This window comes from Macaca thibetana, chromosome 13 (genome assembly GCF_024542745.1).
Source record: "Macaca thibetana thibetana isolate TM-01 chromosome 13, ASM2454274v1, whole genome shotgun sequence".
Lineage (NCBI taxonomy): Eukaryota > Metazoa > Chordata > Mammalia > Primates > Cercopithecidae > Macaca > Macaca thibetana.
Genome location: NC_065590.1, coordinates 56,568,928 through 56,592,866, shown reverse-complemented (window position 1 = coordinate 56,592,866; position 23,939 = coordinate 56,568,928). Strand labels below are relative to the sequence as shown.

Here is a 23,939-nt window from a genome sequence, read left to right as displayed (position 1 = left end):
TATAAGATTGATGATGAGGAGTGCTAACATTTGAGCCGAATTAAGGTCTACACAGACAGAGTTTTAATGAAGCCAGAAAAATTAGAGCATACTAGCAGGAAAATCCATAAGTAAAGAAAACATTCTGACTGGGTCTGCTTCCTTTTTGATTTCTAGGGGCCAAGGTGGCAGAATTCACAGACTGAAAGGCTGCTGAGAGTTGAATCATCAAGGTGCTGAGCAGTGCAAGGGACTAACATGGATAACTCAAATACAGCATTACTCCACTCCCTTTTTTGGTGTTTTTCTCCCCACCCAACTTTTCTCATACAGATACAGAATGAAACTATTATTCAGCTGCCCAATAACAATATAAAAAGACCAATGTTTCCATTTACACATCTACTTTTATGATGTCAATTACTCACAAGAAGAACAAAGATAAGTTTACATAAAATAGTAGCAGATAGCATTTCTATGATGTATTACATTACTCTGTCATACATTATGCTTTATTTTCTGTCCTTTATTACATTTTCTTACTTAGTGTGAACAATATTTTAATCCTTTATCATTTACCCAAAGCAGGTATGACCCTGTTTCCCCATAGTTTTTTAAAGGTGTTTTCAGTAAATATTGCTTATGAATGTCTTTAAACAGCTTAAGGACTTCCATTTAGAAAAAAATCAAGGTTAGTAAGATTCATCATACTCACAAACAGTATCTGGTTGTGGATATAGCTAATTGCTAAATTTTATTCAGCCCTAAGTGACACCAGCAGCAAATCACCTCACAGCTTAATACTACTAGCAGCTCTAAATGGGAGAGAAATAATGTTACTCGAATCCAGGTTTTTAAAAATATATGTTATGATTCACTTCCATTAGTTCAGATATTGATGCTCAGACACTGGATATTGGATTCTCTTTCAAACAACAAAAGAAGCTGAGAAACAAAGCTGAAGATATTTTTAAATGTCATGGTAAAAAGTCACAGTGAAGTGTATTTTATTCTTGTTTCAGTGAATGTTTCTAACTCTCACATGAAAGATACAGTAAATTCCTATCAGAAAGATTTTCTCTTGGCAAAGTTTAGAATTCTGAAAATAGCCTTTTAATAAAACAGAACTCACACCCTCCTAAGCTGTAGCACCAAAATAACAGCACTATGATATATTCTTCCCTTATGGTAACAGACACTGTTGAAGCTGAACTGTAATTTGGCATACAACATTTCTATACTAATGTAATGTGACAATGTTATTATGTTCGCTATTTTCCATGTGGTCATAGCCATATTCATCTTCTCCAACCTGACATTAAGTTAGCTTAATATGGTTAAATTCTATTCTGGACCACCAGGTGAAAGCAGAAAAAGATTATTGTGTAGCACACTGGTGTGATGATGGTGGAGGAATATGTAAGCATTAATAGGTGATATATAAAATTTATAATGAACGTAAACTTTTAGCACAGAACTGGCACATAGTAAGTGCTCAGCAAATGGTTACATCCAAGAGAAATTTCATAAATAGCTACACCATACAATGTAGTGCAGCACACTATTCCCTACAATTTCAGAAGACAGAAAAATAATGTCAAGCTCAGAAAACAAAGGAAGTTTCCATGGGACAAAAGAGTTTTAGTAGAGATTGAAAAGGAAATTATATTTCTTCAAGCAGACATAGTGAAAGAATGTATTCCAGGTAGAATGAACGCATTTTCCAGGTGGAGAAATTACCATAAGCAATGGTGAGGAAATTGGAAAGTGTAATGTTGTTCAGAAAGCTGTGAATAAGTAAATTGGCAGTAATATGCCATATGGACAAGGTTCTGCAACAGATGAGTATGAACATGAAGACTAGGGTCAGACCATTGAGGTCCATGAATTCCACATTGACTAACTTGGAGAGTAGTATTGGACATTGAGGATATACTTGAAATTATTCTGCAAGATTCATGTATCTAGCATGCTTTGATTTAGTGAGTTATTACAATTACATGCAGCACGCTATAAAAAACACTGGGCTTATAAACCAAGGAAACAAAGAAGAATATTATTCCTAGTAGAAGTGTACAGTCTTATAGGGAGATAAGACTAAACACAAGTAACTATAAGGAAAAAATTATGGCCAATCAAATAGCATAAACAAAATTATATAGGAAGCCAGAGGAGAAAAAAAAAATATTGCCTCTGGATAGGAGAATTAGAAGAGAATGATGACATTTAATCTAGGAGGAATAGGAAGAAAGAACGAAACCGGCAGAGAGGCACAGAATGGATCAGCGGAAAGAGGAATAAGAAATGGGAGATAGCTAAGAAATTACAATATATATCAGAAAAATTACACAGAGGATCTAAAATTTGGTATTGGTATGGAAGACAACTTGAGGAGGTGAGTATATGACATTACCCTACACACACACATGCAAATCCACATACACACATGCACAGAACAATTGTTTTGTCAATGAGTAGGTCACTTAGACGGCAATTTTCCAGGGAAGAAAGGGTTTCACAAACACATTTCTCTAAAAACAACCTTTGGCATCATTTTGAATAGCACTTCTTTTTGAAAGATTCCTTTCAGTTCAATTAATTGGTGTGATTTATCCAAGATTACATTTACAAGCTATAAAGTATTCCCATCTTCCCATTGTTAATTATATCTCCAGGCTAATATAAATAAATTTTTCTAGTTACCCTAACCCACTCTGTGAAACTTATCAGTGAGATGACATTTAGAAATTCTATTTTTGGGGAGGGAAGGTCTCATTTGTAATGTGGAATGTTCGTTCCCCCATTAAAAAGTTTTATTTCTATTTTCTTTTTTGTTTTCTATGTAATTGGAGGCTGCAGTCACAGAATTTATGAATAAATAACTAACCTAGAGATGAAAATTTCATTAAGAAATGAAATGCCTTAAATGGCTTTATTTTAAAAGAAAAATCATCTTCTATACAGTAAAGGAGTTTGTTAAAATCCCAGGAATCACACTAATTTTATTTGTGCATCTTATAGAAAAACAGTGAGATGTAGAGACAAGATTTATTTTGATCCATTTAAAAAGTGAGGAAAGTGTTGCATGCTATTTCTACTGCTTATTAATTCCACAACTTCAAAGTAACAATTGCTACTATATCTTCTACCAATTATAATTGATACAAAATAAGATTTGCTTTAAAATATTGATTTATGTCTATGTATTCTCACCACTGAAATTCCAATGTATAAGCCAAGGAACCATTTCACATTTTCAGAAAACCCACTAAGAGGTAATGATTTAATCAAAATGCATGTATTCTGAGAGCTCTCTAAAGTAATTTTAATGCTGATTTGTGCAAGAGGCATATCAGGAGACACATTTATTGAATGACATTTACCTATTTACAAGAAAATAACAAATAGCCTTATCATTGTCATCACCAGTACTATCACCCAACAGCAGCATTAAAATAGTTTTCTGTAAAAATGATTTGAAGACAGCATGATACTTAAGGTTGTATCTTGATGTTTCTTTAGGAAAAGTCTAACAAATACATACATAAAATTATATTCTTTATATTTAACTGGTATATGAGGATACACAGTCTGCCACAACCAAATGGCAACTGTTTTGTAAAACATGGAAACTAGATTAAGCCTAGTTTGGCAGAAAAAGTTCTTTAGCAACATGAAAAATATTTTCACACCAAAAAAATCCCTCTCAACTACCACATGTAGTCATACATCTGTCAGGATCGTATTCAGGATGAAAAATTTGCGATAATAAAAACTTAACAAATATTCAGTCTTCTGATTGTCCTTGAAAATAAATTTATGCCATTTTCTGTGAAGCAGGAACAAATGCAGGAAGTAATTTGTCTATAGACATATATACATATCCTTATGAAAAGCACATGTAAGGTTGCTTTATGTATATATATTTATTCAGACTTTATGTAAAGTTGTTTATATAACCCAAAATGGCGTTGTTGTGTTTTAAGTGTGATTTGCCTTGCAGAAACACAGTGTTCGCAAATGTATGATGATTTGAATACATGTTTATTGCTTCAGGTTTACTGTAATTCTATGGGAGATGAAACTAGTAAAATAAATAACAAATACTTCTCCGTCTACAGTGGCATGGTTGTTAAAGGCCTCTTCTACATAAATTTTTACTCTGTATTGGTTGTGTGTTTTTCCTATAGTCAATATGTTGGAACGGAAATTTGAAGACAGCAGGTAAATTGTACTTTATTGCTAGGCTGCAACAACTCAGTTCAGTGGATTACTGGAGGTTGACCCCATCTTCTACATTGTGATGCACATATCTGTTGACATGAATACAGTCTCAAATAGACAAAGGTCAAAATGAACAAGCTCTACTCTTTCTTTAAATCCACATTCAAATTCAGCCTCTGCTGCAAAATCCAAACCTTCAATCATTACATCTTCTATTCCATCATCCTGGAGCTTTAGCTTAAATGTCGTAGCACTGACAACATATAGCACGTATTCTATTTTACAACCAGGTGAATTTGTCAGGAATATTCTCTTAATATGGCAGAATGCGATGTTTTGTATGAAATTCTTTTATCATTTTGATGATGTGCTATAAATCAGGACCTACTTGAACATTAAGATACAGAACTTCATCTTATAGATCAGTTAACTCCATCTTCAAACCCTCACTGCTGTGATAGAAATTAGGCACTAGCAGATATGCCATGATATAATGTGAATGTTGTGTTTCATTTTCATGCTTATATTGCAATACTCAGTTAAAGGATTTTTAAGGAGAAAAACATAAGCTGCTAAGATACAAGGGAGAATGCCTGAAGGATAATGTTTGAACGTATTTTTTTTAAAGTAAAAGGCAGCAATGGGCTTAAAGAGATGTACACAGAGTGAAAAATTAGACTTGTAACCGTTCACTAAAATTACAGCCCTTGAGACATAATCATACGAAATTAAGTATTATTTAATATAAAACAATATGAAGATTCTTTCAAAAACTAAGGGAGAGTTGTCATATATTGGAAATGAAAAACATTATTTTGAACAAGGTGATCATTAGTAATTAAAAAAATAAATAAACCCAAAAACCAAAGAATCACCATCATCACAGGATTTAGCCACTTTAACAATTATTTCAAAACTGTTCTTTCTGTAGAAACAACTGCTTCTATGGGTTATGACAGTTTGACTGACTCAGAGTTAATATAAGGACTTTCAACGTTAGACTTTAGATATCAAACAGTAACTGGAAGCAACGATGAGTATCAGTCCATAATCAGAGAGGTACTTACGGTCATTGCAGAGTGGTCCACTGAAGGAAGTCATACTACAGTCACAGCTGAAGCCATCCCATTGTTGCAAGCACACACCTTGATTGGAACATGAGTCCTCTTGGCAGGTTGTGCTGGGGCCTGCAAAACAATCCAAAGGAAACTTGGGTTCTTAAAAAAAATCCAAAAGTGTTTTATACATGAGCTAGATCACATATAGTAGTTGCCAACACCTCAGATGATATGTCCAAACTCGTTTTGAAAGTTCTAGTTCACACACCTGAATTAGGAACTGAGAGGCTGTAATATGAAGGTTTTCTTAAGTTTCAAGTATAGGATAAAATACATTATAATCATAAACTAAACCAACAAATAGCAAAAGCAAGCACATAGCTTCTAGTATGATTATCATAGCAGGTAATCTCATTCCAACTTCAATAATTCTTTATTACCATTTGGATTTTAGAAAATGAATGGATCTCCTTAACATTCTGACCAATGAATATAGACATAATGAGAAATGGAGATTATAACTTCATGAAATTGAGATAAGATTGGCAAAATAACTGAAGAGAGTTATGCAAAAATGCCCTAGAGGTTTCAGAAGGATAAAGTTATGATTGCTGGGTGTTTTGAATAGGTATGTTGGCAAGTATCAGTTCACATGCTTTAACGATTTCATGCAATAAAACATAAAATTAAAAACTCCATATAAATGACATGCCCCCATTTAACATACAAGTAAAAAGAATGCTAGTCTATTTCTAAAGAATCATAACTAGAACACTGAAAAACAAAGAACTGAAAAAAGCATGATCAAAGCACTAAAGGCAATCACTATACAAACATATTCAAGACTGAAAGCCTTTATACAAACTATACTACAAAGGCTTCTTGCACAACGTTCAAGAAAGGAAAAAAATGAAATCCAAACCCAAATAACAGTTACTGCAAAAATGTAAAATATGTTATTTTAGGGTTTCCACTGTGTATTATGGGGTTTCAGTCTTGTTTTATACACACAGGGCTATCTACCTTGCAAGTCAGCTTTCATCAATGCAACTTTGTCAGCAAAATTAAAAAAAGCAAAATATATTAAATGTTAGTAAGCAATACTGAAATGGGGCAAACACAGAAGAACGTTCAGATTCAAAAGGCATGCTGCTGTAAAGGGGGAGAAAAATGCTATGTAGAGCAAACAAATTAATACTAACAGCCATAAATCTTAAGAGAAGCCAAAAATGAGAAAGCGGTAATTTATTAGAATTTAATTGTACATATGTATACATATATAATGGTTAATTGAGCCAATGACATGTAATGAAGGAAAATTAAAAGGGCCTTTGTATGTTTCCTCTCTTGGATAGATATGAATGCATTACCAAAGTGACGTTTTGCTTATTTGGAACATGCAGTACCATTCATCATGTGCAGATACAGTGTAGACTATGATCATTAGCAGAGCAATTATCCCTTTCTATGTTTTTCCCTCTAGATCTTTTATCTTGCTCTTGCAATTAAGGCTTCAAACTGTAATGCCAGCCATTCACTGACAACAGCTGGACTTTAGAGTGACACCAACCAAATACTGCATAAATGATACTGTATATCATTTAGAGTGGATGAAAGAAGTAGGAAGAATGGAAGAAAAACTGCAATATAATCCCTCATAAAGGAATTTTCCTAATAAAATTTCCATGTGCAGCGTTTATCCTTGAACTTACCAGATTGGGAATATGCCACTTATGAATTTCAGAGTTACATCTGTATTTTCTACACTTTCACAACTGTCTTCAACTCTTATAAACTTCCCTGTTAATAACTGTTACAGTAAAACCTCACCAATAGGAACTATCTTAGAGAAGGGTGAAAAGGGAATACAGTCTACCTAAATAGCTTTAGAGTATAAACTAAATATATTTTCTAGTAAATAAACATACAGATTTTATAAAGATAGAAAAACAGACATCAGCTAATTAGATGCTATTAATATAAAAGAGACAGCCTCTGAGGTGCCTGTTTTAGTGAATAAATGAGAATTTTCTGTAATTTTACTTTATATAAACAGATGATTTTGAAAATGGCTTCTAAACATGTACATGTACCTTATCATCACATTTCTATTACAAATTTTTCAGTAAAGGCATTCTTTACTGAATGTTATTGAATTTAGCCTAGCATATGAGAATTCACAAATTCAGAAACCATAATATTGTATATCTTAATTCTACAATAATAATAATAACAGCAATAGGTATAACAATAATAAAAACAAAAATAGTATTTTATGCAAGTAGTAATAATAATAAGACCTCCCAAGTCCAGGAAACCTGAAGAAATGTAACAGTTTTTTTTGTTTGTTTTTTTTTTTTGTTTGTTTGTTTTGCCACGCAGTCTCGCTCTGTTGCCCAGGCTGGAGTGCAGTGGCTGGATCTCGGCTCACTGCAAGCTCCGCCTCCCGGGTTCACGCCATTCTCCTGCCTCAGCCTCCTGCGTAGCTGGGACTACAAGCGCCCGCCACCACGCCCAGCTAATATTTTTTTGTATTTTTTAGTAGAGAAGGGGTTTCACCGTGTTAGCCAGGATGATCTCTATCTCCTGACCTCGTGATCCACCCGCCTCGGCCTCCCAAAATGCTGGGATTACAGCGTGAGCCACCGCGCCCAGCCAGTTCTTTGTAACAAAGTTCTTTTTAAGAAAGAACTAAGAACCACTAAACTCAACTTAGTTCTTTGTAGCAAAGAAATAAGAACCACTTAATTGCTCAGTATTAATTTTTGTTCCAAACTGTGAGAGGTAAGTGGTCTACTGATCTTTATCCGATGGCATTAGAGATAAAAAAAATTAGCATATTTTAAAAAAAAATCTCAAAGCAATATTCCTTAGCATAGTTCTTTCAGTGTTAAGCAAATAAACGGGGAGTAACACAAGCCCAGTTTGGGGAGATGCCATTTTATCAAATAGCTATTTGCTCTCTGACCTGCACAGCAGAAGAAAAGATCAGAAGCAAGAACTAATGAAGATCCAGATTTTGGTTTTTGTTTTTTTCAAAAATTATCAGAAATGCAATTGAGAAACAACGCTAAACTCTAAAAATAATAAAACTACAATCTTAGAAAAATAATCTGCCCATATTGTAGAGCAGCAACTCAGAGTACCTGCCACGCTTCTATATAAGCATACAGACGTGCTTTATTTTATTTTCATTATCACAATAGTCTTTTTATATTCAGGAATTACAAAACAATGCATTCGTGTGCCTGGCAAGACACATTTTTCAAAGTACTCACCTTCTAGAACAGTATTTAAACATTAATAGGCATTACACAAGGCAGAGCCTTAAATTTATTTTTCTTTTTAGTTATGTAATATTCTTTTTTTTAATCACTTAATAAAATTGGGAAAAAGCAACAAGGACATTTGTATCAAGTTATTTAAATTAATAATATGTCTAAAAGGGAAATAAAAATGAAGGTAAAACTACAATTTCTAGAAACCAAAGAATAATAGACAAAAGAGGTTAGGTGTCTCTGCTTTCAAGTAAGGTAAACTCGGGTTTGAAACTTGTATCATCCACTTATTAGGTGTGTGAACTTAGGAATGTCACCTTACTTTTCTGAGGCTCAACCTACTCATTAAGAAAAGGGCAATGATACCTAATTTACAGAGATTTGATGATTAAATGAGATAGTATAGGTAAACATATTCCCACCAGTGTTTAATCAATGATAGCTGTCATAATTAAACAGAAAATTATTCCTATAGATATAATGGAGCCTAGAGCTGAATGTCACAGTTGTATAAAAAGAGCATCTGTTAAAATTTCACTGATTTTATGTAGAGATGTTATCTTGACTTTAGTAGGCCTGCTTATTGGTTGATTACCAGTATCCATTTTCTGTTACATAAACAGAAAAAAAAGCATCCAAAGTATAGTCTCCAGTGTAATAGCATCAGCATCACTTGGGAATTTGTTAGAAATGGAAATTCTAGGGCTCAGTCTCAGATCTACTGAATTAGAAACCCAGAGGGTTGTAATCTAGTGATTTGGGTTTTAATGATTCTGTAAGTGATTCCTGACATAGGCTAACATTCAGGAAACAATAATCTAAATAGACTTTGACAGGTTAAAATACGTACTCTAGCTGAGGTGCATTTTATAAATAAAATGAATTATTACCCACTGAAATATGTTAGAAATAAAAGGCAACAAATGATTATTAAGGGAAGATCAAAAACTTTTTGTATGCAAGAGGCTTAGAGATATGTGGGTGTATTGGGTAGGAACAATGGAAAATCCTCACAAGATATTATTAGGTTATACCAAACATATGCTAAGTAGTCCCATCAATACGGATATGGAAGTTAAGTGATTCCAACGTGGTTTAGACTCAAATTCCATGAGATAACAATCTTTAGAAAGAGAATTTATTAGGTATCTACAGTTAAATCACTAATCTTAAAAAAATGTGTGAATAGTATCACCTGTACCTATAACAGTTAAATCTAAGATTATTCCTAGAAACTATACAGGTCAGAAATAATAGTAAATTAAAAGTTGTTCACCTTGATGTTGGAATGAAAGAATCAGGACAGAAAGTAATAATCTAAGAGTAAAGAAAAAATGGGGTGTCAGGGGGTGAAAATTATAAAAGCTCAGATACATAAAGCATTCTAGATAAGGAAAGAACCAATGCCATTAGTGACTGAGTTCAGATGTTCAAATAAGAGTTTAATGTGGAATTAATCATTGTAACCAAATTTCTTACTAGATTATATGGGTAAACAACACCAAACATCATTACTGCAAATGTCCTTTGTTAGTAGGTCTTGCTCATATTAATCTACTTGCTTCCACCCACTCACTCACATTATATACCAGTGGTGGGGTCCTGTGTGTTTGCCTCTTGTTTTCTATCTCATTGGGTATATCTGTCTGCTCTCACCATTTCTTGTAGGTGAGAAGTCACATACCAAGCAACTTGTAGAAAGGCCTATTTTTAACAAATATGTTCCATAAGGGATTGTAATACCTTTCTTTAAAAAATAAAACAAAATAAATGTACACATTCTCACTAATGAGATCACCTCCAAGAATTATGTTGTCCCACATTCTTGTGTTCATCCACTAATGGGAATTGATCCCCTTAACAATTTTGTTTCTCTTAATTAAAATTAACTAAAAGGAAAAAAAAACATAGTTTGCATATGTTTTACTGATGCATTATGCCAAAATATCAAATAAGGAAATATACTAATAACATTAAAAATGAACTCAACAACACCTTCCATTAATAACGTTATCCTCTGGTATTATTGAAATACAGTCTGAATTTCACCTAACATTTCATTGAAACATATGCGGCACAGAGGAAACAAATGTATTTTCAAATATAAAATTTCCATGTACTTTAGTAATTGCTAAATATAATGGCATTATTTTGGCTGAGAATAAATGATTCATAATCAGCTGGGGGACAGGAATTCAAATTTCTTTCTTCTTCTCCCATATAAAATCTCCTCATAAATCTAAAATTTTCAAAATGGCCCAAACTGTGTTCAGTATTACAGAAGAAGCAGCAACACATCCAGAGCCACAAAATTCATGATAATGTGATTAAATTACATTTATGGAGGAAGAATTTGCTCAAATAATCTGAGGTGTTGAAGTGAAAATTATCTAAAATGAAAGTAGCAATCAAAAAGTACTCCTACAGATCTTGGTCTGATAGAGAGCACAAAAGAAAAGAAGACACTTTGGTGCATTTCTGATGTATGAATATTAGCCTGGGGTAATACAAGAAACCTGATTTTGCTAAAATAAACTGAAAATATACAGGATACACTGTTTCTGCCAGGTACACATCAATTGAATAGTGATGAGAATGGGGTATCTGAACTTCATTCTCTTATTATTTGCTATTGGATATAGATTTTTACTTATTTTTATTTTAAAATATTTGTTAATTTCAGTAGCTTTAGGTGTACAAGTGGTTTTCGGTTACATGGATGAACTGTATAGTCGTGAAGTCTAACACTTCAGTGAACCTGTCACTCAAGTCTTGTACATTGTACCCAATAGATAGTTTTTCATCATTCAATCCCCTTCCCACCATTCCAGCTTCTGAGTCTCCAATGTCCCTTATACCATGCTGTATGCTTTTGTGTACCCATAGTGCAGCTCTCACTTACAAGTGAGTACCATGAAGCATTTGGTTTTCTATTCCTGAGTCACTTCACTTAGAATATAGGCCTCCAGTTCCATCCAAGTTGCTACAAAAGACATTATTTTGTTCTTTTTATGGCTGAGTAGTATTCCATGGTATATACATATCACATTTTTTTTTATCCACTCATTGGCTTATAGGCACTTAGGTAGATTCCATATATCTGTAATTGTGCATTGTGCAGTGATAGATATATGTTTGCAGATGTCTTTCTGACATAGTGACTTCTCATTATCCTTAGCAAACTAATGCAGGAATAGAAAACCAAATACTGCCTGTTCTCACCTATAAGTGAGAGCTAAATGATAAGAACACATGAACACATAGAGGGGATCAACAGATACTGGGGCCTACTGCAGGGTGGAGAGTGAGAGGATGGAGAGGATCAGGAAAAATAACTCATGGGTACCAGGCTTAATACTTAAGTGGCAAAATCATCTGTACAACAAACCCCCATGACACAAGTTTACTTACATAACAAACCTGCACATGTACCCCCTGGACTTAAAATTAAAACAAAAAAGAATGTAGATTTTTAAAAATGGGCACAAGCTGATTAATACTTGCTGGAGTAGTATTTGTTTAATGCTATAAAGCAAGGATCATAGAACTGATTAACAAACTAATCAAATGTACTACATAACTCAAAAAAGAAAAAAAAAATCCATAGGTATAGCTCCCATTTTACATTGGGCATTAATGTGGGCTTTCAAACCATACAGAAAATTTAAGGTTTATGAGATAAAAAATTGAAAACATGAATAAGGATGTCTAAGCCCAAATTAGGTATTTGACCAGTTATGAGAATTTTACTGGACAGTGAGATTCGTTGCCAGTTAAACAGGTGGAATTAGAATTATTTAGGGCATGATGACAAAAATCTAATACCTTCACATCCTCTCTCGATCTGTCCATTGCAGAAAAGAGCATCTGAGATGAGGTCCGGAAGCCGTCCATTTAAATCAACTGATGCCAGGCAGCCTTGAAAGCCTTCTTTGGCATGTACAAGTTTTGGTAAGGATTTGTATGTTTCTTTAGCTACTCCTCCTATATATAAGTCACCTGCAAGAAGATCAAAGTCTTTGTTACAAAAGTACCACGTCATTGACTTTAAACACACAGTAGGATGGAGAAAAAACAGGGAGGTTTTTCATTAAGTTAATAAAAATGTAAATTTATGACCAGTTGTTTTCCTCGAAGTGTTAAACAATAGAGGTGTTTGAATAATATACTGGCACTAGGAGACATTTCTAAAAGCTATTTCTATAGAGAACTAAAGTAATTCCATATTATGTGGCCAAATGGAAGGAATGTGGGCTAGCTATAGAGACGCATACCCCTGCGTTGAAATCCAGGCCTGGTTACTTGCAAGCCCTACATCTCTGAATATATATATATATATATACACACACACACACACACACACACACACACACACACACGTATATATATATACACACACATACTAGTTTCTCTAATTATTAGTATCATTGTTTCTAAAATAGGAACAATAAAAACCTTCACCAGAGGGTTTCATGATGATTAAATGAGATGAAATATATACAGCATCCACCAGAGCAAAAGTATGTAGTGGACACACAGTCAACAGGCATTATTACTAAATTCACCTTCTGCTTAGAGATCTCTGTGTCTTTCATTTCATCAGAAGTTCAACAAATTTCTACTTGTATCTGAAGTCACCTTCTATACTGGGCTGAAGCCCGCTATCCTTGCTTGCACCTCTCTTGTTCAATAACTCACATAATAGTCTGTATATAAGTGAAAGTTACATCCTTCTTCGGGTGTTTCTGTTTTTAGGTAAAATTACACTACTTTGAATTTTTAGGCTGCTCTGAAATCCGTTACCAAGTTTTAAACTTATTTTTCTAATTTTATTGCAGTTTCTAATGGAACACATTGCTTAGCTTTCCCAACTTTTTGTCTCTAAGTTTGAGATTCCCCAACTTTATGAACTATTACCAAAAAAAAAAAAAAAAAGAGAGAGGTTTCAATCTATGTTGGATTCTGTTTCTTTTTCTATTTCAGATTATTTACCATATCTGGATAATATTCAATAAATTCAATAACTGACTTTAGTAAACATTTAATCAACGTGGAACATAAGGAAGCTGAGCTCAAAATTCAGTAATATGCTGCTACAGCTCCAGTCTACAAGTTATGTAACATAATCTTTGTAGCTATTTCTTTAACTTTCATTTTCTTTTGAACTTTCTCATGTTAACCATTCTATTCAACTTCATGTTACTTGGCACATTTTCCCCAGTATAACACAAAAATCCTGGAATCTTACTGTTCAACTGTGTCCTTCTGTGTTGTCTTCATGAGACTTGGGAACAAAGAGAACTGATACACAGACTATTTGTTGAGCTGTAAGTAACAAATTCCTTGGTCTCGCATCCAGAAATATCCTGTCTTCTGCAGGCACTCATTAAACAGTAATAAGCTAACCTATTAGTTTGTAAGTAGGGTAAAATCAAACCGCAGATACAACACTCTTGAACTGTACTGATGAATAAATTGAAATAGAGGGATCATGTGGCATACTCAAAGTCATTTAATGTTTAAAAACTGAGAACTTAGGTCCTTGACCTACTAACTAAAACTTAAGTTTTATAACTATATAATTTGCACTGAAAGTACTGGATATATTTACTTCCCCTCCTTTTACATAAAGCAAAATCTACTGACTATTAACCATCATCCTTAATATTAAAAGACAGCATGGTTTTGGTCGGGGAGGGGATACTATTTTTGAAGTATTATTTGATTTTCCTTCCATATTTCCATTCTGTCCTTTGTTTTTGCTGTCACTTAAATTTCAAGCCATTGTGTTTTAGTTGCCTCAGAGAAAGGATATGAATCAGAAATCAAAGATACAAAATTAGCTTTCTGTATTTAAGTCTAAAAAACCTAGACTCTTCGAGGAATGGAAGAGAATACATTGGAGTTTGCATAAGAAAAGTAAAGCTTTCCTATTCCTCATTCAGGCAAGCAGGAGATGAAGTTGGAAGAACCTACTTGTGCAAGCATAGCCATTGGCAAATGCCAAAGAGGGTGTTGATTTCTAATTTAAAGACTGAGCTCTGGTGAATCTCAAAACCTCTGGTAAGTTTCAAAGAGTAATGCAAACCTCTGTGCATTTCCTCAGGAGAACTAAGAGGGAGCAGTGAGATCTCTGAAAAGAAATGGGTACATGGTGGACTTAGATAACCTGAGAGCTTAGACAGTCTCACAGAACGTTCTGTACTCCTCTGTGCCATGGGAGATATAGAACAATTTCCAGACTGGCACAGAAATAGCAAAACAAAAGAAAGAAAGAAAAAAGAAAAAAAAAAAAAGTAAAATAACCTAAAGGGGTTGGGTCATGCACACAAGAATGAAGACGCTGGGTAGCAGCTCAGTGAGCACTCTAGAATATTTGAAACAAGCTTCCATGCCACCTCTCTTTACCCACCCCCCGCCCCAACAAAAAAAAAAAAGAGTACGGTGGAACTCCCCCCACTGAGTTATTTAGATATGATACCAGAAAAAGAAAGGAACTAAGATTGCCTGAGATTGTACCTTCACTAACTCAAAGAATCAAAGCTCAAAATAGAAATCAAGGTGAGTTATAGAAAATAGAAAAGTTACATTTCTTGTACATCAGAGATTGTGGGCTGAGATTTGTAATTTGACATGATGAATAGCAATGAAAGGAAATACTACCTACTCCTTTCATTTGTTGAACAAAATTTGTTAGGAAATTTCTGCTCTCCTCCAGGCCTAATGAATGTAGTAGAGTGGGGAATTGAATGAAGAGTTCTTGGCACAGCTTTAGGCTTTTCAGATGTAGAACTCAGTAGTAAAAATTATGTATGGAATACTATATATTTACTAATAAATCTTTCTCTGTCTGATTGTAAACTCCTGAAGGAGAGAGACTGTGTTTCCCACAGTGCCTAGTACTGGGCTCTAAGCACGGTTGGCCCTCAATCAATATTGTCAGCCACCTTATGGATTGAGGCCACAGTAGAAAAAGAATAAAAAAAAGAGGAACAGTAAGGCAACACATGAGGAAAGTGCTAATTATAAAATGCACTAACTTACTTCCTTTTCCCACTTGCTACCACAATCCCTATGTTTTTCTATTAGCAAACTTATTTGCCTGACAACATTGTAAAGCTTATTGAAGAGAACTAGTAATCTTTCCCTTGAGTTACGAAAGAGCAGAAAATATCAATTCAAGCACTGTGAGATACAAGCTTCAAACATACTAAGGTAGATGAGGTTGGGTTTCTAAGTAGGGGACTCATTCTTATTTTCATTACTGAAGCTGTACTTAGCACCACCGCTTAGTACTGTTTATAAACTCTTTGATATAGCAAATAGTGGTCTAAAGTCCCTTGGTGGGTTGCCACATGAAGAGAACAAAGAAACTCCTTTAGTGGTCTGAGCCCTGTGTACCATTATCACTTTATCAAAGATGCAGGTTCTCTTTTTGATCCTTGAAGTGATGGGTGAAAAAAAAAAAAAAATGACCCATTAGCACTAATGGGTCCTGCAGGTGAATCCCTGTGCATGTGAAAGACGATATACTTAATGGCCCTGTTTATGAACAAGAGCCTGGATGGGCAACCATTAAAAGCCAAGTTTCCTGCAGATATGAAGCTAGCCTGTTACCACTTCTTCAAAATGAGTGGCTAATTTTTAATTCATATGCTTTAAGGACCATGTAGGCAACTGATAAGGCAAAGGTTGAATTGGGACACTTTCAGCAAAAGATGTAGAGAACATGTATAATACCAAAAACTTAAATGTTGAGGGGGTGATTTTCTAAAAATAATCTCAATAATACACTTATTTTTAGTACTGTATATACACAGGCACTATGTTCCTCTCAAGAGTGTTATCTGTGAATGAACTGGGGTGATATCATGACTACCCATTCCCCAGTAGTTGAGCAGTATTGACTAGGGAACACTGCACAGGCATTTTGGTTTCCTCTGTCTACAAACCCTGGTTCTGCCACCTACTGGCTCTCTCAATGTAGGCAAGTTAAGTTACATAACTTCTTTGAGAGTCAGATTCTTTATCTATGAAATGGGGTTGATAATGCCTACTTTGCAAGGCTGTAAGGATTACAAAGTATGTACATGAAGCATCTAGTATAAAGCATAGACTTAGCCCATGATTGATACTGGTATGGCTATATCAGTGTATCTGTAAGGCTACACATCTATGATGTACCTCAATCTATGCTTATTCCACTGAGAAATGCAGAAGAAGGAGAAGTATAGTTTGTCTCCTGTTTCTAGTACAATTGGAGTGACAAGATGTCAATTTTATAAATTTTCCATGCTATTTTTTCTATTGGATTTAGTTGACAGTCATTTGTGTGCTGGAAGTGTGCCTTACACTATTCTAAAAGCAGCTCACAGAGCTCCTTTGACTTAATTTGAAATTCGGTGGCACTAAATCTGGTAATATGGAAAGTTGCTTGACAAATATCTTCTAATTTGACACAAAGCAATTAAGAGGACAAAAAACAAACAAACAAACAAACAAACAAAAAACTCTATGAAGCCCAAGGGCCAGGTTGTCAGGTACAGACTAAACATGCCTTAGAAAATCAGAGAAATAACAGGTTTTTGTGGACTTTGGTTGCAAGGTGGGGGAGCATAGAAAAGTTGAGACAAGAAGAAAGTATGGGAGACATTACTATTGTAATGATAAAAATGTGGATTCCAGACACAGGGAACAGCACAAATGTACCATGGATACAAAATTTATATGGCATTTAGGAAAGAGAATAAAAGGCTTGACTGGAAGAAAGGAGTTTTAAGTTATTTATTCAGTTATGTAAATAATATTGCATAAGTAAAGCCAAAGGAGAGGCCACTATAGAACTTATGACTGCTGGCTGAAAAAAATAAATAAAGACAATGAGAAGTCCAAGGATCAAAGCAAAGCAGGCTAGGAAACTAGGGAATTTGAAGCAGTAATAATCCGGAGGAGAAATAAAATTGCATTTAACATTGCATATATGGAATTTGAGTAGGAACACCCTAGAGGAATCAAGCGATACTAACCTGGGGCTTAGGGAACAGAGGTTGGAGCTTGGAGGCCTTCCTTGAGAGCCACCAACCAAAAGCAGACAAATGAAGTGGTAGAGATTTTCTCTTTGCTTAAAACAGGAAGCATAAGGCAATTAGAGTAAAGACCAAGCTCTGCCTTACAGTAGCAGAATGCAAGTGTCAAGGTATAATTAGTTCTTTGACTCAGCTTTCCTGTTTATTCACATGTACTTTTTTGAACCTCTTAAATATCTCACTTTCATTTTAATTTTTTAAAAAAGCATATAGAAAAAGGACAATTGCCTTATAGAGCTGAATAGCTAAAACTCTAAGAAATATTAAGGAAGCTCTCACAAACTTTTATAACTAGCATTTGGGGAAAAAGAAAAAGTGAAGCCACACACATTAGCTTACTTTCCTATAGCTGGACTAGAGAAAGGACAATTCTAGACACTTCGTTTTAAGAAGACGGGACCTTGGAGAGAAAATTTGGGTGCAACACTTTCTCCCAATTCTTATTGTGATTGGATGGCAAAAGTAGTGCAATCAAGCTAGGGTCGTTTCTGAGAACATTCTATGGGAAGGGTGCCTTTAGGGGAACAATCGACCTCTGTCCCCAAATTTGTATCATTATCTTTAGTTTTAATATTGTCACACATAAAGGAATATATGAAGGTCAGACCTTATCTAGATAAACTGAGAGAGCCTGTCTTTAGGAGACAAATCCAAACCTCTAAAACAGGTGCTCGCTGTTAGATAAAAGAAAATGACCTGTAATATCTGAGAAACAAACACTAGTTTGCTTTCTTAGTAGAAAGCCTAAGTGTGACTGCTTAAATAAATAATATTAAACTACTAAAAGAAAAAGCATGGGAAGTTAATACTGCTCTAACCTACTTGAGCTTACAAGTAGACAAATAGAAACTTTTATAACAAACCACACAGAAATGAACAATGAAAACCATACAAGATCATTTCTAAGTTCAAGGCTTATAAAATATTCAAAATGGAAATCAAAGCGTAAATTCAAGTAGATGTTTTGCTCTGAGACACAAGATCTGTGTCTTTAATAAATCTTTTTTTTTTAAAGATTAATTTTAGAAACTCTTTGCTGAAGAGATGCTCATTGGTCACCAGTTTGATTTATTGATCGTCTTTTAACTTCTATATAGCTTAGTCTCCCTTAGTACATAAAAGATTTAGTCTTACAACAATCTATTTTTACTTCTTTAGTAAATAACCATAAATTATTATCTTTAGACTTGTCCTGAATTTCTAGGTCCAGCCTAAAATCAAACCTTCATCATCTCCCCTGCTATAAAATTACTTTTTCTAGACTTTCATGTTGTATAACAGCCACATTTCTAGTCTATCTGCTCTCCAGATTGGAATTTCAAAATCATTTTGAACTTTATTTTATATCTCACACCTTAGAATCAAACTACTACCAAGGGCTGAATGACTCAACTTTGCCAATACTTCTGACATTTGTCGTTTCAATTTCATTCCCATTTCCAGTTTTTATCTACTTTTCTCCTTGTACACACCTTTTAGGCACTAACCTGTTACCTGGTGTCGCTGTCTCCATTCAGCCTCCTCATCAACACTGTCTCAGTCACTCCATCGTGTTCTGATATCTTCAATACCTTTCTGTATGATCTAAATTAAGTCTAAGGCTCAGAAGTGATCAGGATTCTGAATTACGTCTCTTCAAAACTTTTGCTAAACTTTGAACTATCTTTCCAAAATAACTTTTGCCAGCTAGAAGATTGAGATAATATCTATCTTTTCCCCACACTCCGATCTGTAGTCAAACTACGTTGGCAGCCTTTCTCCAACCCTGCATTTCCCCACTGCTCCATCGTAGTTTATGGTATACAATACTTCCAGCATGAATGCCTTTCCTCTTCTGATGTTGTTCTTCAAAATCCTACTGAACTTGGGGGACTCAACTCAAAATCCACCTTGGAAATGTGTACCTGTTTCCTTAGCCACAGATAAATATCTTGGAATCCTCATAAAAAATTGAACTCCTTTTCTGAAAATGATTTTATCTTTTTCAGTTCTTTGTATGTGGAAGCCTTATGTATCCATTAGTTTATAAATTATTTGAAGGAATAATCCTAAACACTTTCATATTCTCATTTTCACTTAGTAAGCATTTGATAATTATTTGTTGACTCACTGAATGAATGGATGAATTAGTAGTTCACATTAAAAAAATAATCATTGAAACAATAAGGACATAGGGAAGGTTTTATGGCAGCACTTATATTTGTCCCTGGCTCCTTTCACCTGAGCAACAATGAATTAATTTAATTGTGGAAAACCTTTCATCTACTGATCCATTTCTTTTTTTTTTCTTTTTTTCTTTTTTGAGATGGAGTCTTGATCTGTTGCCCATGCTGGAGTGCGGTGGCACAATCTTGGCTCACTGCAACCTCTGCCTCCCAGGTTCAAGCAATTCTCCTGCCTCAGCCTCCAGAGTAGCTGGGATTCCAGGTCCATGTCATCACACCCAGCTAACTTTAGTATTTTTAGTAGAGATTGGGTTTCACCATGTTGGCCAGGCTGGTCTCAAACTCCTGACCTCAGATATCCACCCGCCTTGGCCTTCCAAAGTCCTTGGATTATAAGCATGAGCCACCATGCCTGGCCTGACCTTTCTTAAACACAAAGGTGAGGCCATTCAGGTCATTATACAAATTTAGGGAACTCAATGGCATATTTTTCCCTTTCTGATGGAGTAACTTGATAGAGTAATTCATGACCAGTTTTAACTGACAAACACTGAATTTATTTGTAGAAGGAGACACAGAGGTGAAGATAGAGGTATAGAAACAGTTTGGAGTATTAATGTGTGTAGTAATGAGAACCCATGTAAGAATCGTCTTTTCCAATTAAAACAAGTATAAAAACCTTTGGGGGAAATTAAATTTGAGCCTATCCTGGCCTTCTGTTTCATTCTGGCTCTGTGCTGCTCCATATACAAATATGACCTGATTCATGCATCCTCCATAGGCATATGGACACCATGAACACTTCACACTGTCTCTCCAGACTCATCTGCTCTGCTATTATCACAAAGAAAGGCATACATTTATTTGCTCTCTGCGTCGTAGAACACAGAGAAGCTAACTGTGTGGACCCCTAGTGCTCTGCTATAGTGAGTTTGTTCATCCTCACCTGTACTTCCTTTGGATTTGCAGATGTTTCACTCCATCTAGCCTTTGGGCCACCACTCAAGGACGCCTAGGGTTACATTCCTTCTAGTTTGAAGCTTCTACTTCTTGGCTCCTCGCCAGCCACAGGTGTTCTTGATCCTACAGCAGGCTTACACATCTAGCAGTATATTGCTGTAGCACTTTGAGTTTCACAAAAATCACTGAGACAAATGAACTGAAACGTACAGAGTGCTGTCTGAGTGAGAGAGGTCCTCCTTATTGCCTTGAATCTTTGGTAATCAGTATCAGGCATTACCATGGTCAAAACCAGAAAAAACAGCTCTGACTTTATCATAATAATAACTGACATTAGTGAAGTATCCTAAACTTGACCAAGCATTTGCATATATATTGTTCTACCTGGTTTTTGCCTGTTGAGCTACAAGAGGAGTAAAGGTTATCAGGGATACATGCCACAGATGAAGAAACTACAATTTAGGGCTACAGTACCAGAAAAGGGTAGGGTCTTATTGTAAGTCCAGGTCTTCTGAAACATTGTTAATTGTCAGTTAATTCAGACTGACATGCACCCTGTACACTTAAAGTGGCAAGTGGCCAATATGTACAGCTCCACAATGACAACATACAGGAAATTTTGGAGAGTTGTGGCTAGTTGAGAAAAGTAATGGTAATAAATGGTAGCAAAAATCCAAGCAAGTTAACAAATTCCTGGGCAACTTGTGCAATAAGAGACTCATCTGCATAATAACAGAGTAATCTCATAAAGACAAAGTCTATTTGCTTCCATAATAACAAATATTAGGTATTCAAATTCTGAAACATAAGTAGAATTCTTATGTTCAAAACTTTTTAAATTTTATCAAAATGTTTTTACCAAAAATCAACATCTGATTTTTAGATATAGCAGTTACTTTTCAATTGTCCCCCACAAAGAGATAAATCAGACACTTGTATGTATCCAGGTCCCAATCTAATACAAACCAGCACTTATGTGGGACAAGTTGGGGAGAGGCAACCCCAATAAGATAAGAGTTTAGACCTTAAAGTTTTCCTGTAGTGAGTGTTGGGGAGTTAATATTGTTATTATCCATATGAACAGAACAGATAATTCTTTCGATATTTTGAATTTTTTTTTTTTTAAGACAGAGTCTTGCACTGTCACCCAGGATGGAGTGCAGTGGCACAATCACTGCTCACTGCAAGCTCCGCCTCTCGGGTTCACGCCATTCTCCTGCCTCAGTCTCCCGAGTACAGGCGCCCGCCACCACGCCTAGCTAATTTTTTGTGTTTTCAGTAGAGACAGGGTTTCACCATGTTAGCCAGGATGGTCTTGATTTCTTGACCTCGTGATCCGCCCGGCTCAGCCTCCCAAAGTGCTGGGATTACAGGCGTGATGAACTTTTGTTTCTTATTTAAATTTTGAAACAAAACTGTCCCCCAAAAGTTTTTTTTTTTTTAAAGTGTGATTCTGCAGCTTACAACAGGAAGACATTTTGTTTGTATGTTTGGCCACAGACTGTGAGGAAACCTGGTAGGCATGCTAAATGGGAAATAATAAAGTGAAATTGCTATGGGAGTGTATAGTAATCCATCTTCTTTTAAACCCACTCTATGCCAGTAATATTGTGGCAGATGGGGTGCGAGTTCAGGGATATAAATCCATGCCAAGCTAACTTCATCTAATGGCTTTAAATATTTAAATTTACCTTTAGGTAAAAAGTGGGTACAAATAGTTTCAGTTTTTTTCCTTTTGCCTTATCCAAATGACAGCCAGTTTAAATACCTGTGACATTCCTTATAGCAGACAATTCTGTCACTATTACAGGCTTCATTTTTTTTACTCACTGTGTAATGCTTTCTGGGACTGAATATGGATTTGCAGGGGTTTTCAACCTCACATAAAATGCTATACCTTATACGTGCATAAACAGTGCAGTTTGAAAGGTGCTTTTTTTCACAAGTTTTTGAACCAGAGTGGCTCCATCTTGAATAGGGTTGTGTAAAATAAGGCTGAGACCTATTGGGCTGAGCTGCATTCCCAAAAGGTTAGGTGTTCTTAGTAACATATGAGATAGGAGATCCACACAAGATACAGGTCACAAAGACCTTGCTGATAAAACAGGATGTGGTAAAGAATCTGGCTAACGGGCGCAGTGACTCAGTCCTGTAATCCCAGTGCTTTGGGAGACCGAGGCGGGCAGACCATGAGGTCAGGAGATCGAGACCATCCTGGCTAACATGGTAAAACCCCATCTCTATTAAAAACAAAAACAAATTAGCTGTGCATGGTGGCAACACACCTGTAGTCCCAGCTACTTGGGAAGCTGAGGCAAGAGAATCGCTTGAACCCGGGAGGTAGAAGTTGCAGTGAGCCGAGATTGTGCCACTGCACTCCAGCCTGGATGACAGGGTGAGACTCCATCTCAAAATAAATAAATAAATTAAATAAAATAAATAAGTTAAAAGAAAAATAAAAAATAAAAAAAGAATCTGGCCACCAAAACCAAGAAGGCAATGAAAGTAACCTCTGGCCATGCTCACTGCTCACTATATGCTAATTATAATTTATTAGCATGCTAAAAGACACTCCCACCAGCGCCATGACAGTTTACAAATGTCATGGCAACGTCAGGGTCAGAAAGTTACCCCATATGGTTTAAAAAGGGGAGGAACCCTCAGTTCTAGGAATTGCCCATCCATTTTCTGGAAAACTCATGAATAGGCCACCCCTTGTTTAGCATATAATCAAGAAATAACTATAAGTATACTCAGTTCAGCAGTCCATGATGCTGCTCTGCCTTTAAAGTAGGCATTTGTTTATTTCTTTACTTCTCTAATAAACTTGCCTTCACTTTACTCTATGGACTTGCCCCAAGTTCCTTCTTGCACAAGGTTCAGGAAAACCCTCTCTTGGGTTCCAGATTAGGGCCCCTTTCTCGTAACACTTTCACATCTCTTATTCCATTTGATCCTTGTTGCAACCATTCACAATAGGTAGAAAGGTTATTATTATCCCTACCTGACAGATGAACAAACTACCCTTCTGAAAAGTTTAGTTACCTGCCCAGGGTAATACAAGCAATACAAGAATAGTAATGTCAGCACTTAAGCGTTTGACTCCCAGGCTACTTCTATTTCTGATGCACCACACTCTCCTATTTTTACTAAAACCTTCTCAATGACAGTAGTAGAATAGATAGAGGA

General features: G+C 35.4%; 1 protein-coding gene across 22 annotated transcripts in view; it reads right to left on the bottom strand.

The window, feature by feature from the left end:
* NRXN1 (neurexin 1) overlaps positions 1–23,939 on the bottom strand; it is a 1,134,455-nt gene that overhangs the window by 556,068 nt on the left and 554,448 nt on the right. For 11 of the 22 annotated variants that reach the window (XM_050753724.1, XM_050753735.1, XM_050753728.1 and 8 more), the window contains 2 exons: positions 12,365–12,538; positions 5,271–5,390 (listed from right to left, as the gene is read on the bottom strand). The exons of 1 other annotated variant lie outside the window; for it this stretch is intronic. In XM_050753724.1, coding sequence (XP_050609681.1) covers positions 5,271–5,390; positions 12,365–12,538 — 294 coding nt within the window. Of the gene's footprint in view, positions 1–5,270; positions 5,391–6,284; positions 6,312–12,364; positions 12,539–23,939 lie in introns of all 22 variants that reach the window. 10 more of the 22 variants (XM_050753719.1, XM_050753720.1, XM_050753731.1 and 7 more) reach the window with 1 other exon arrangement.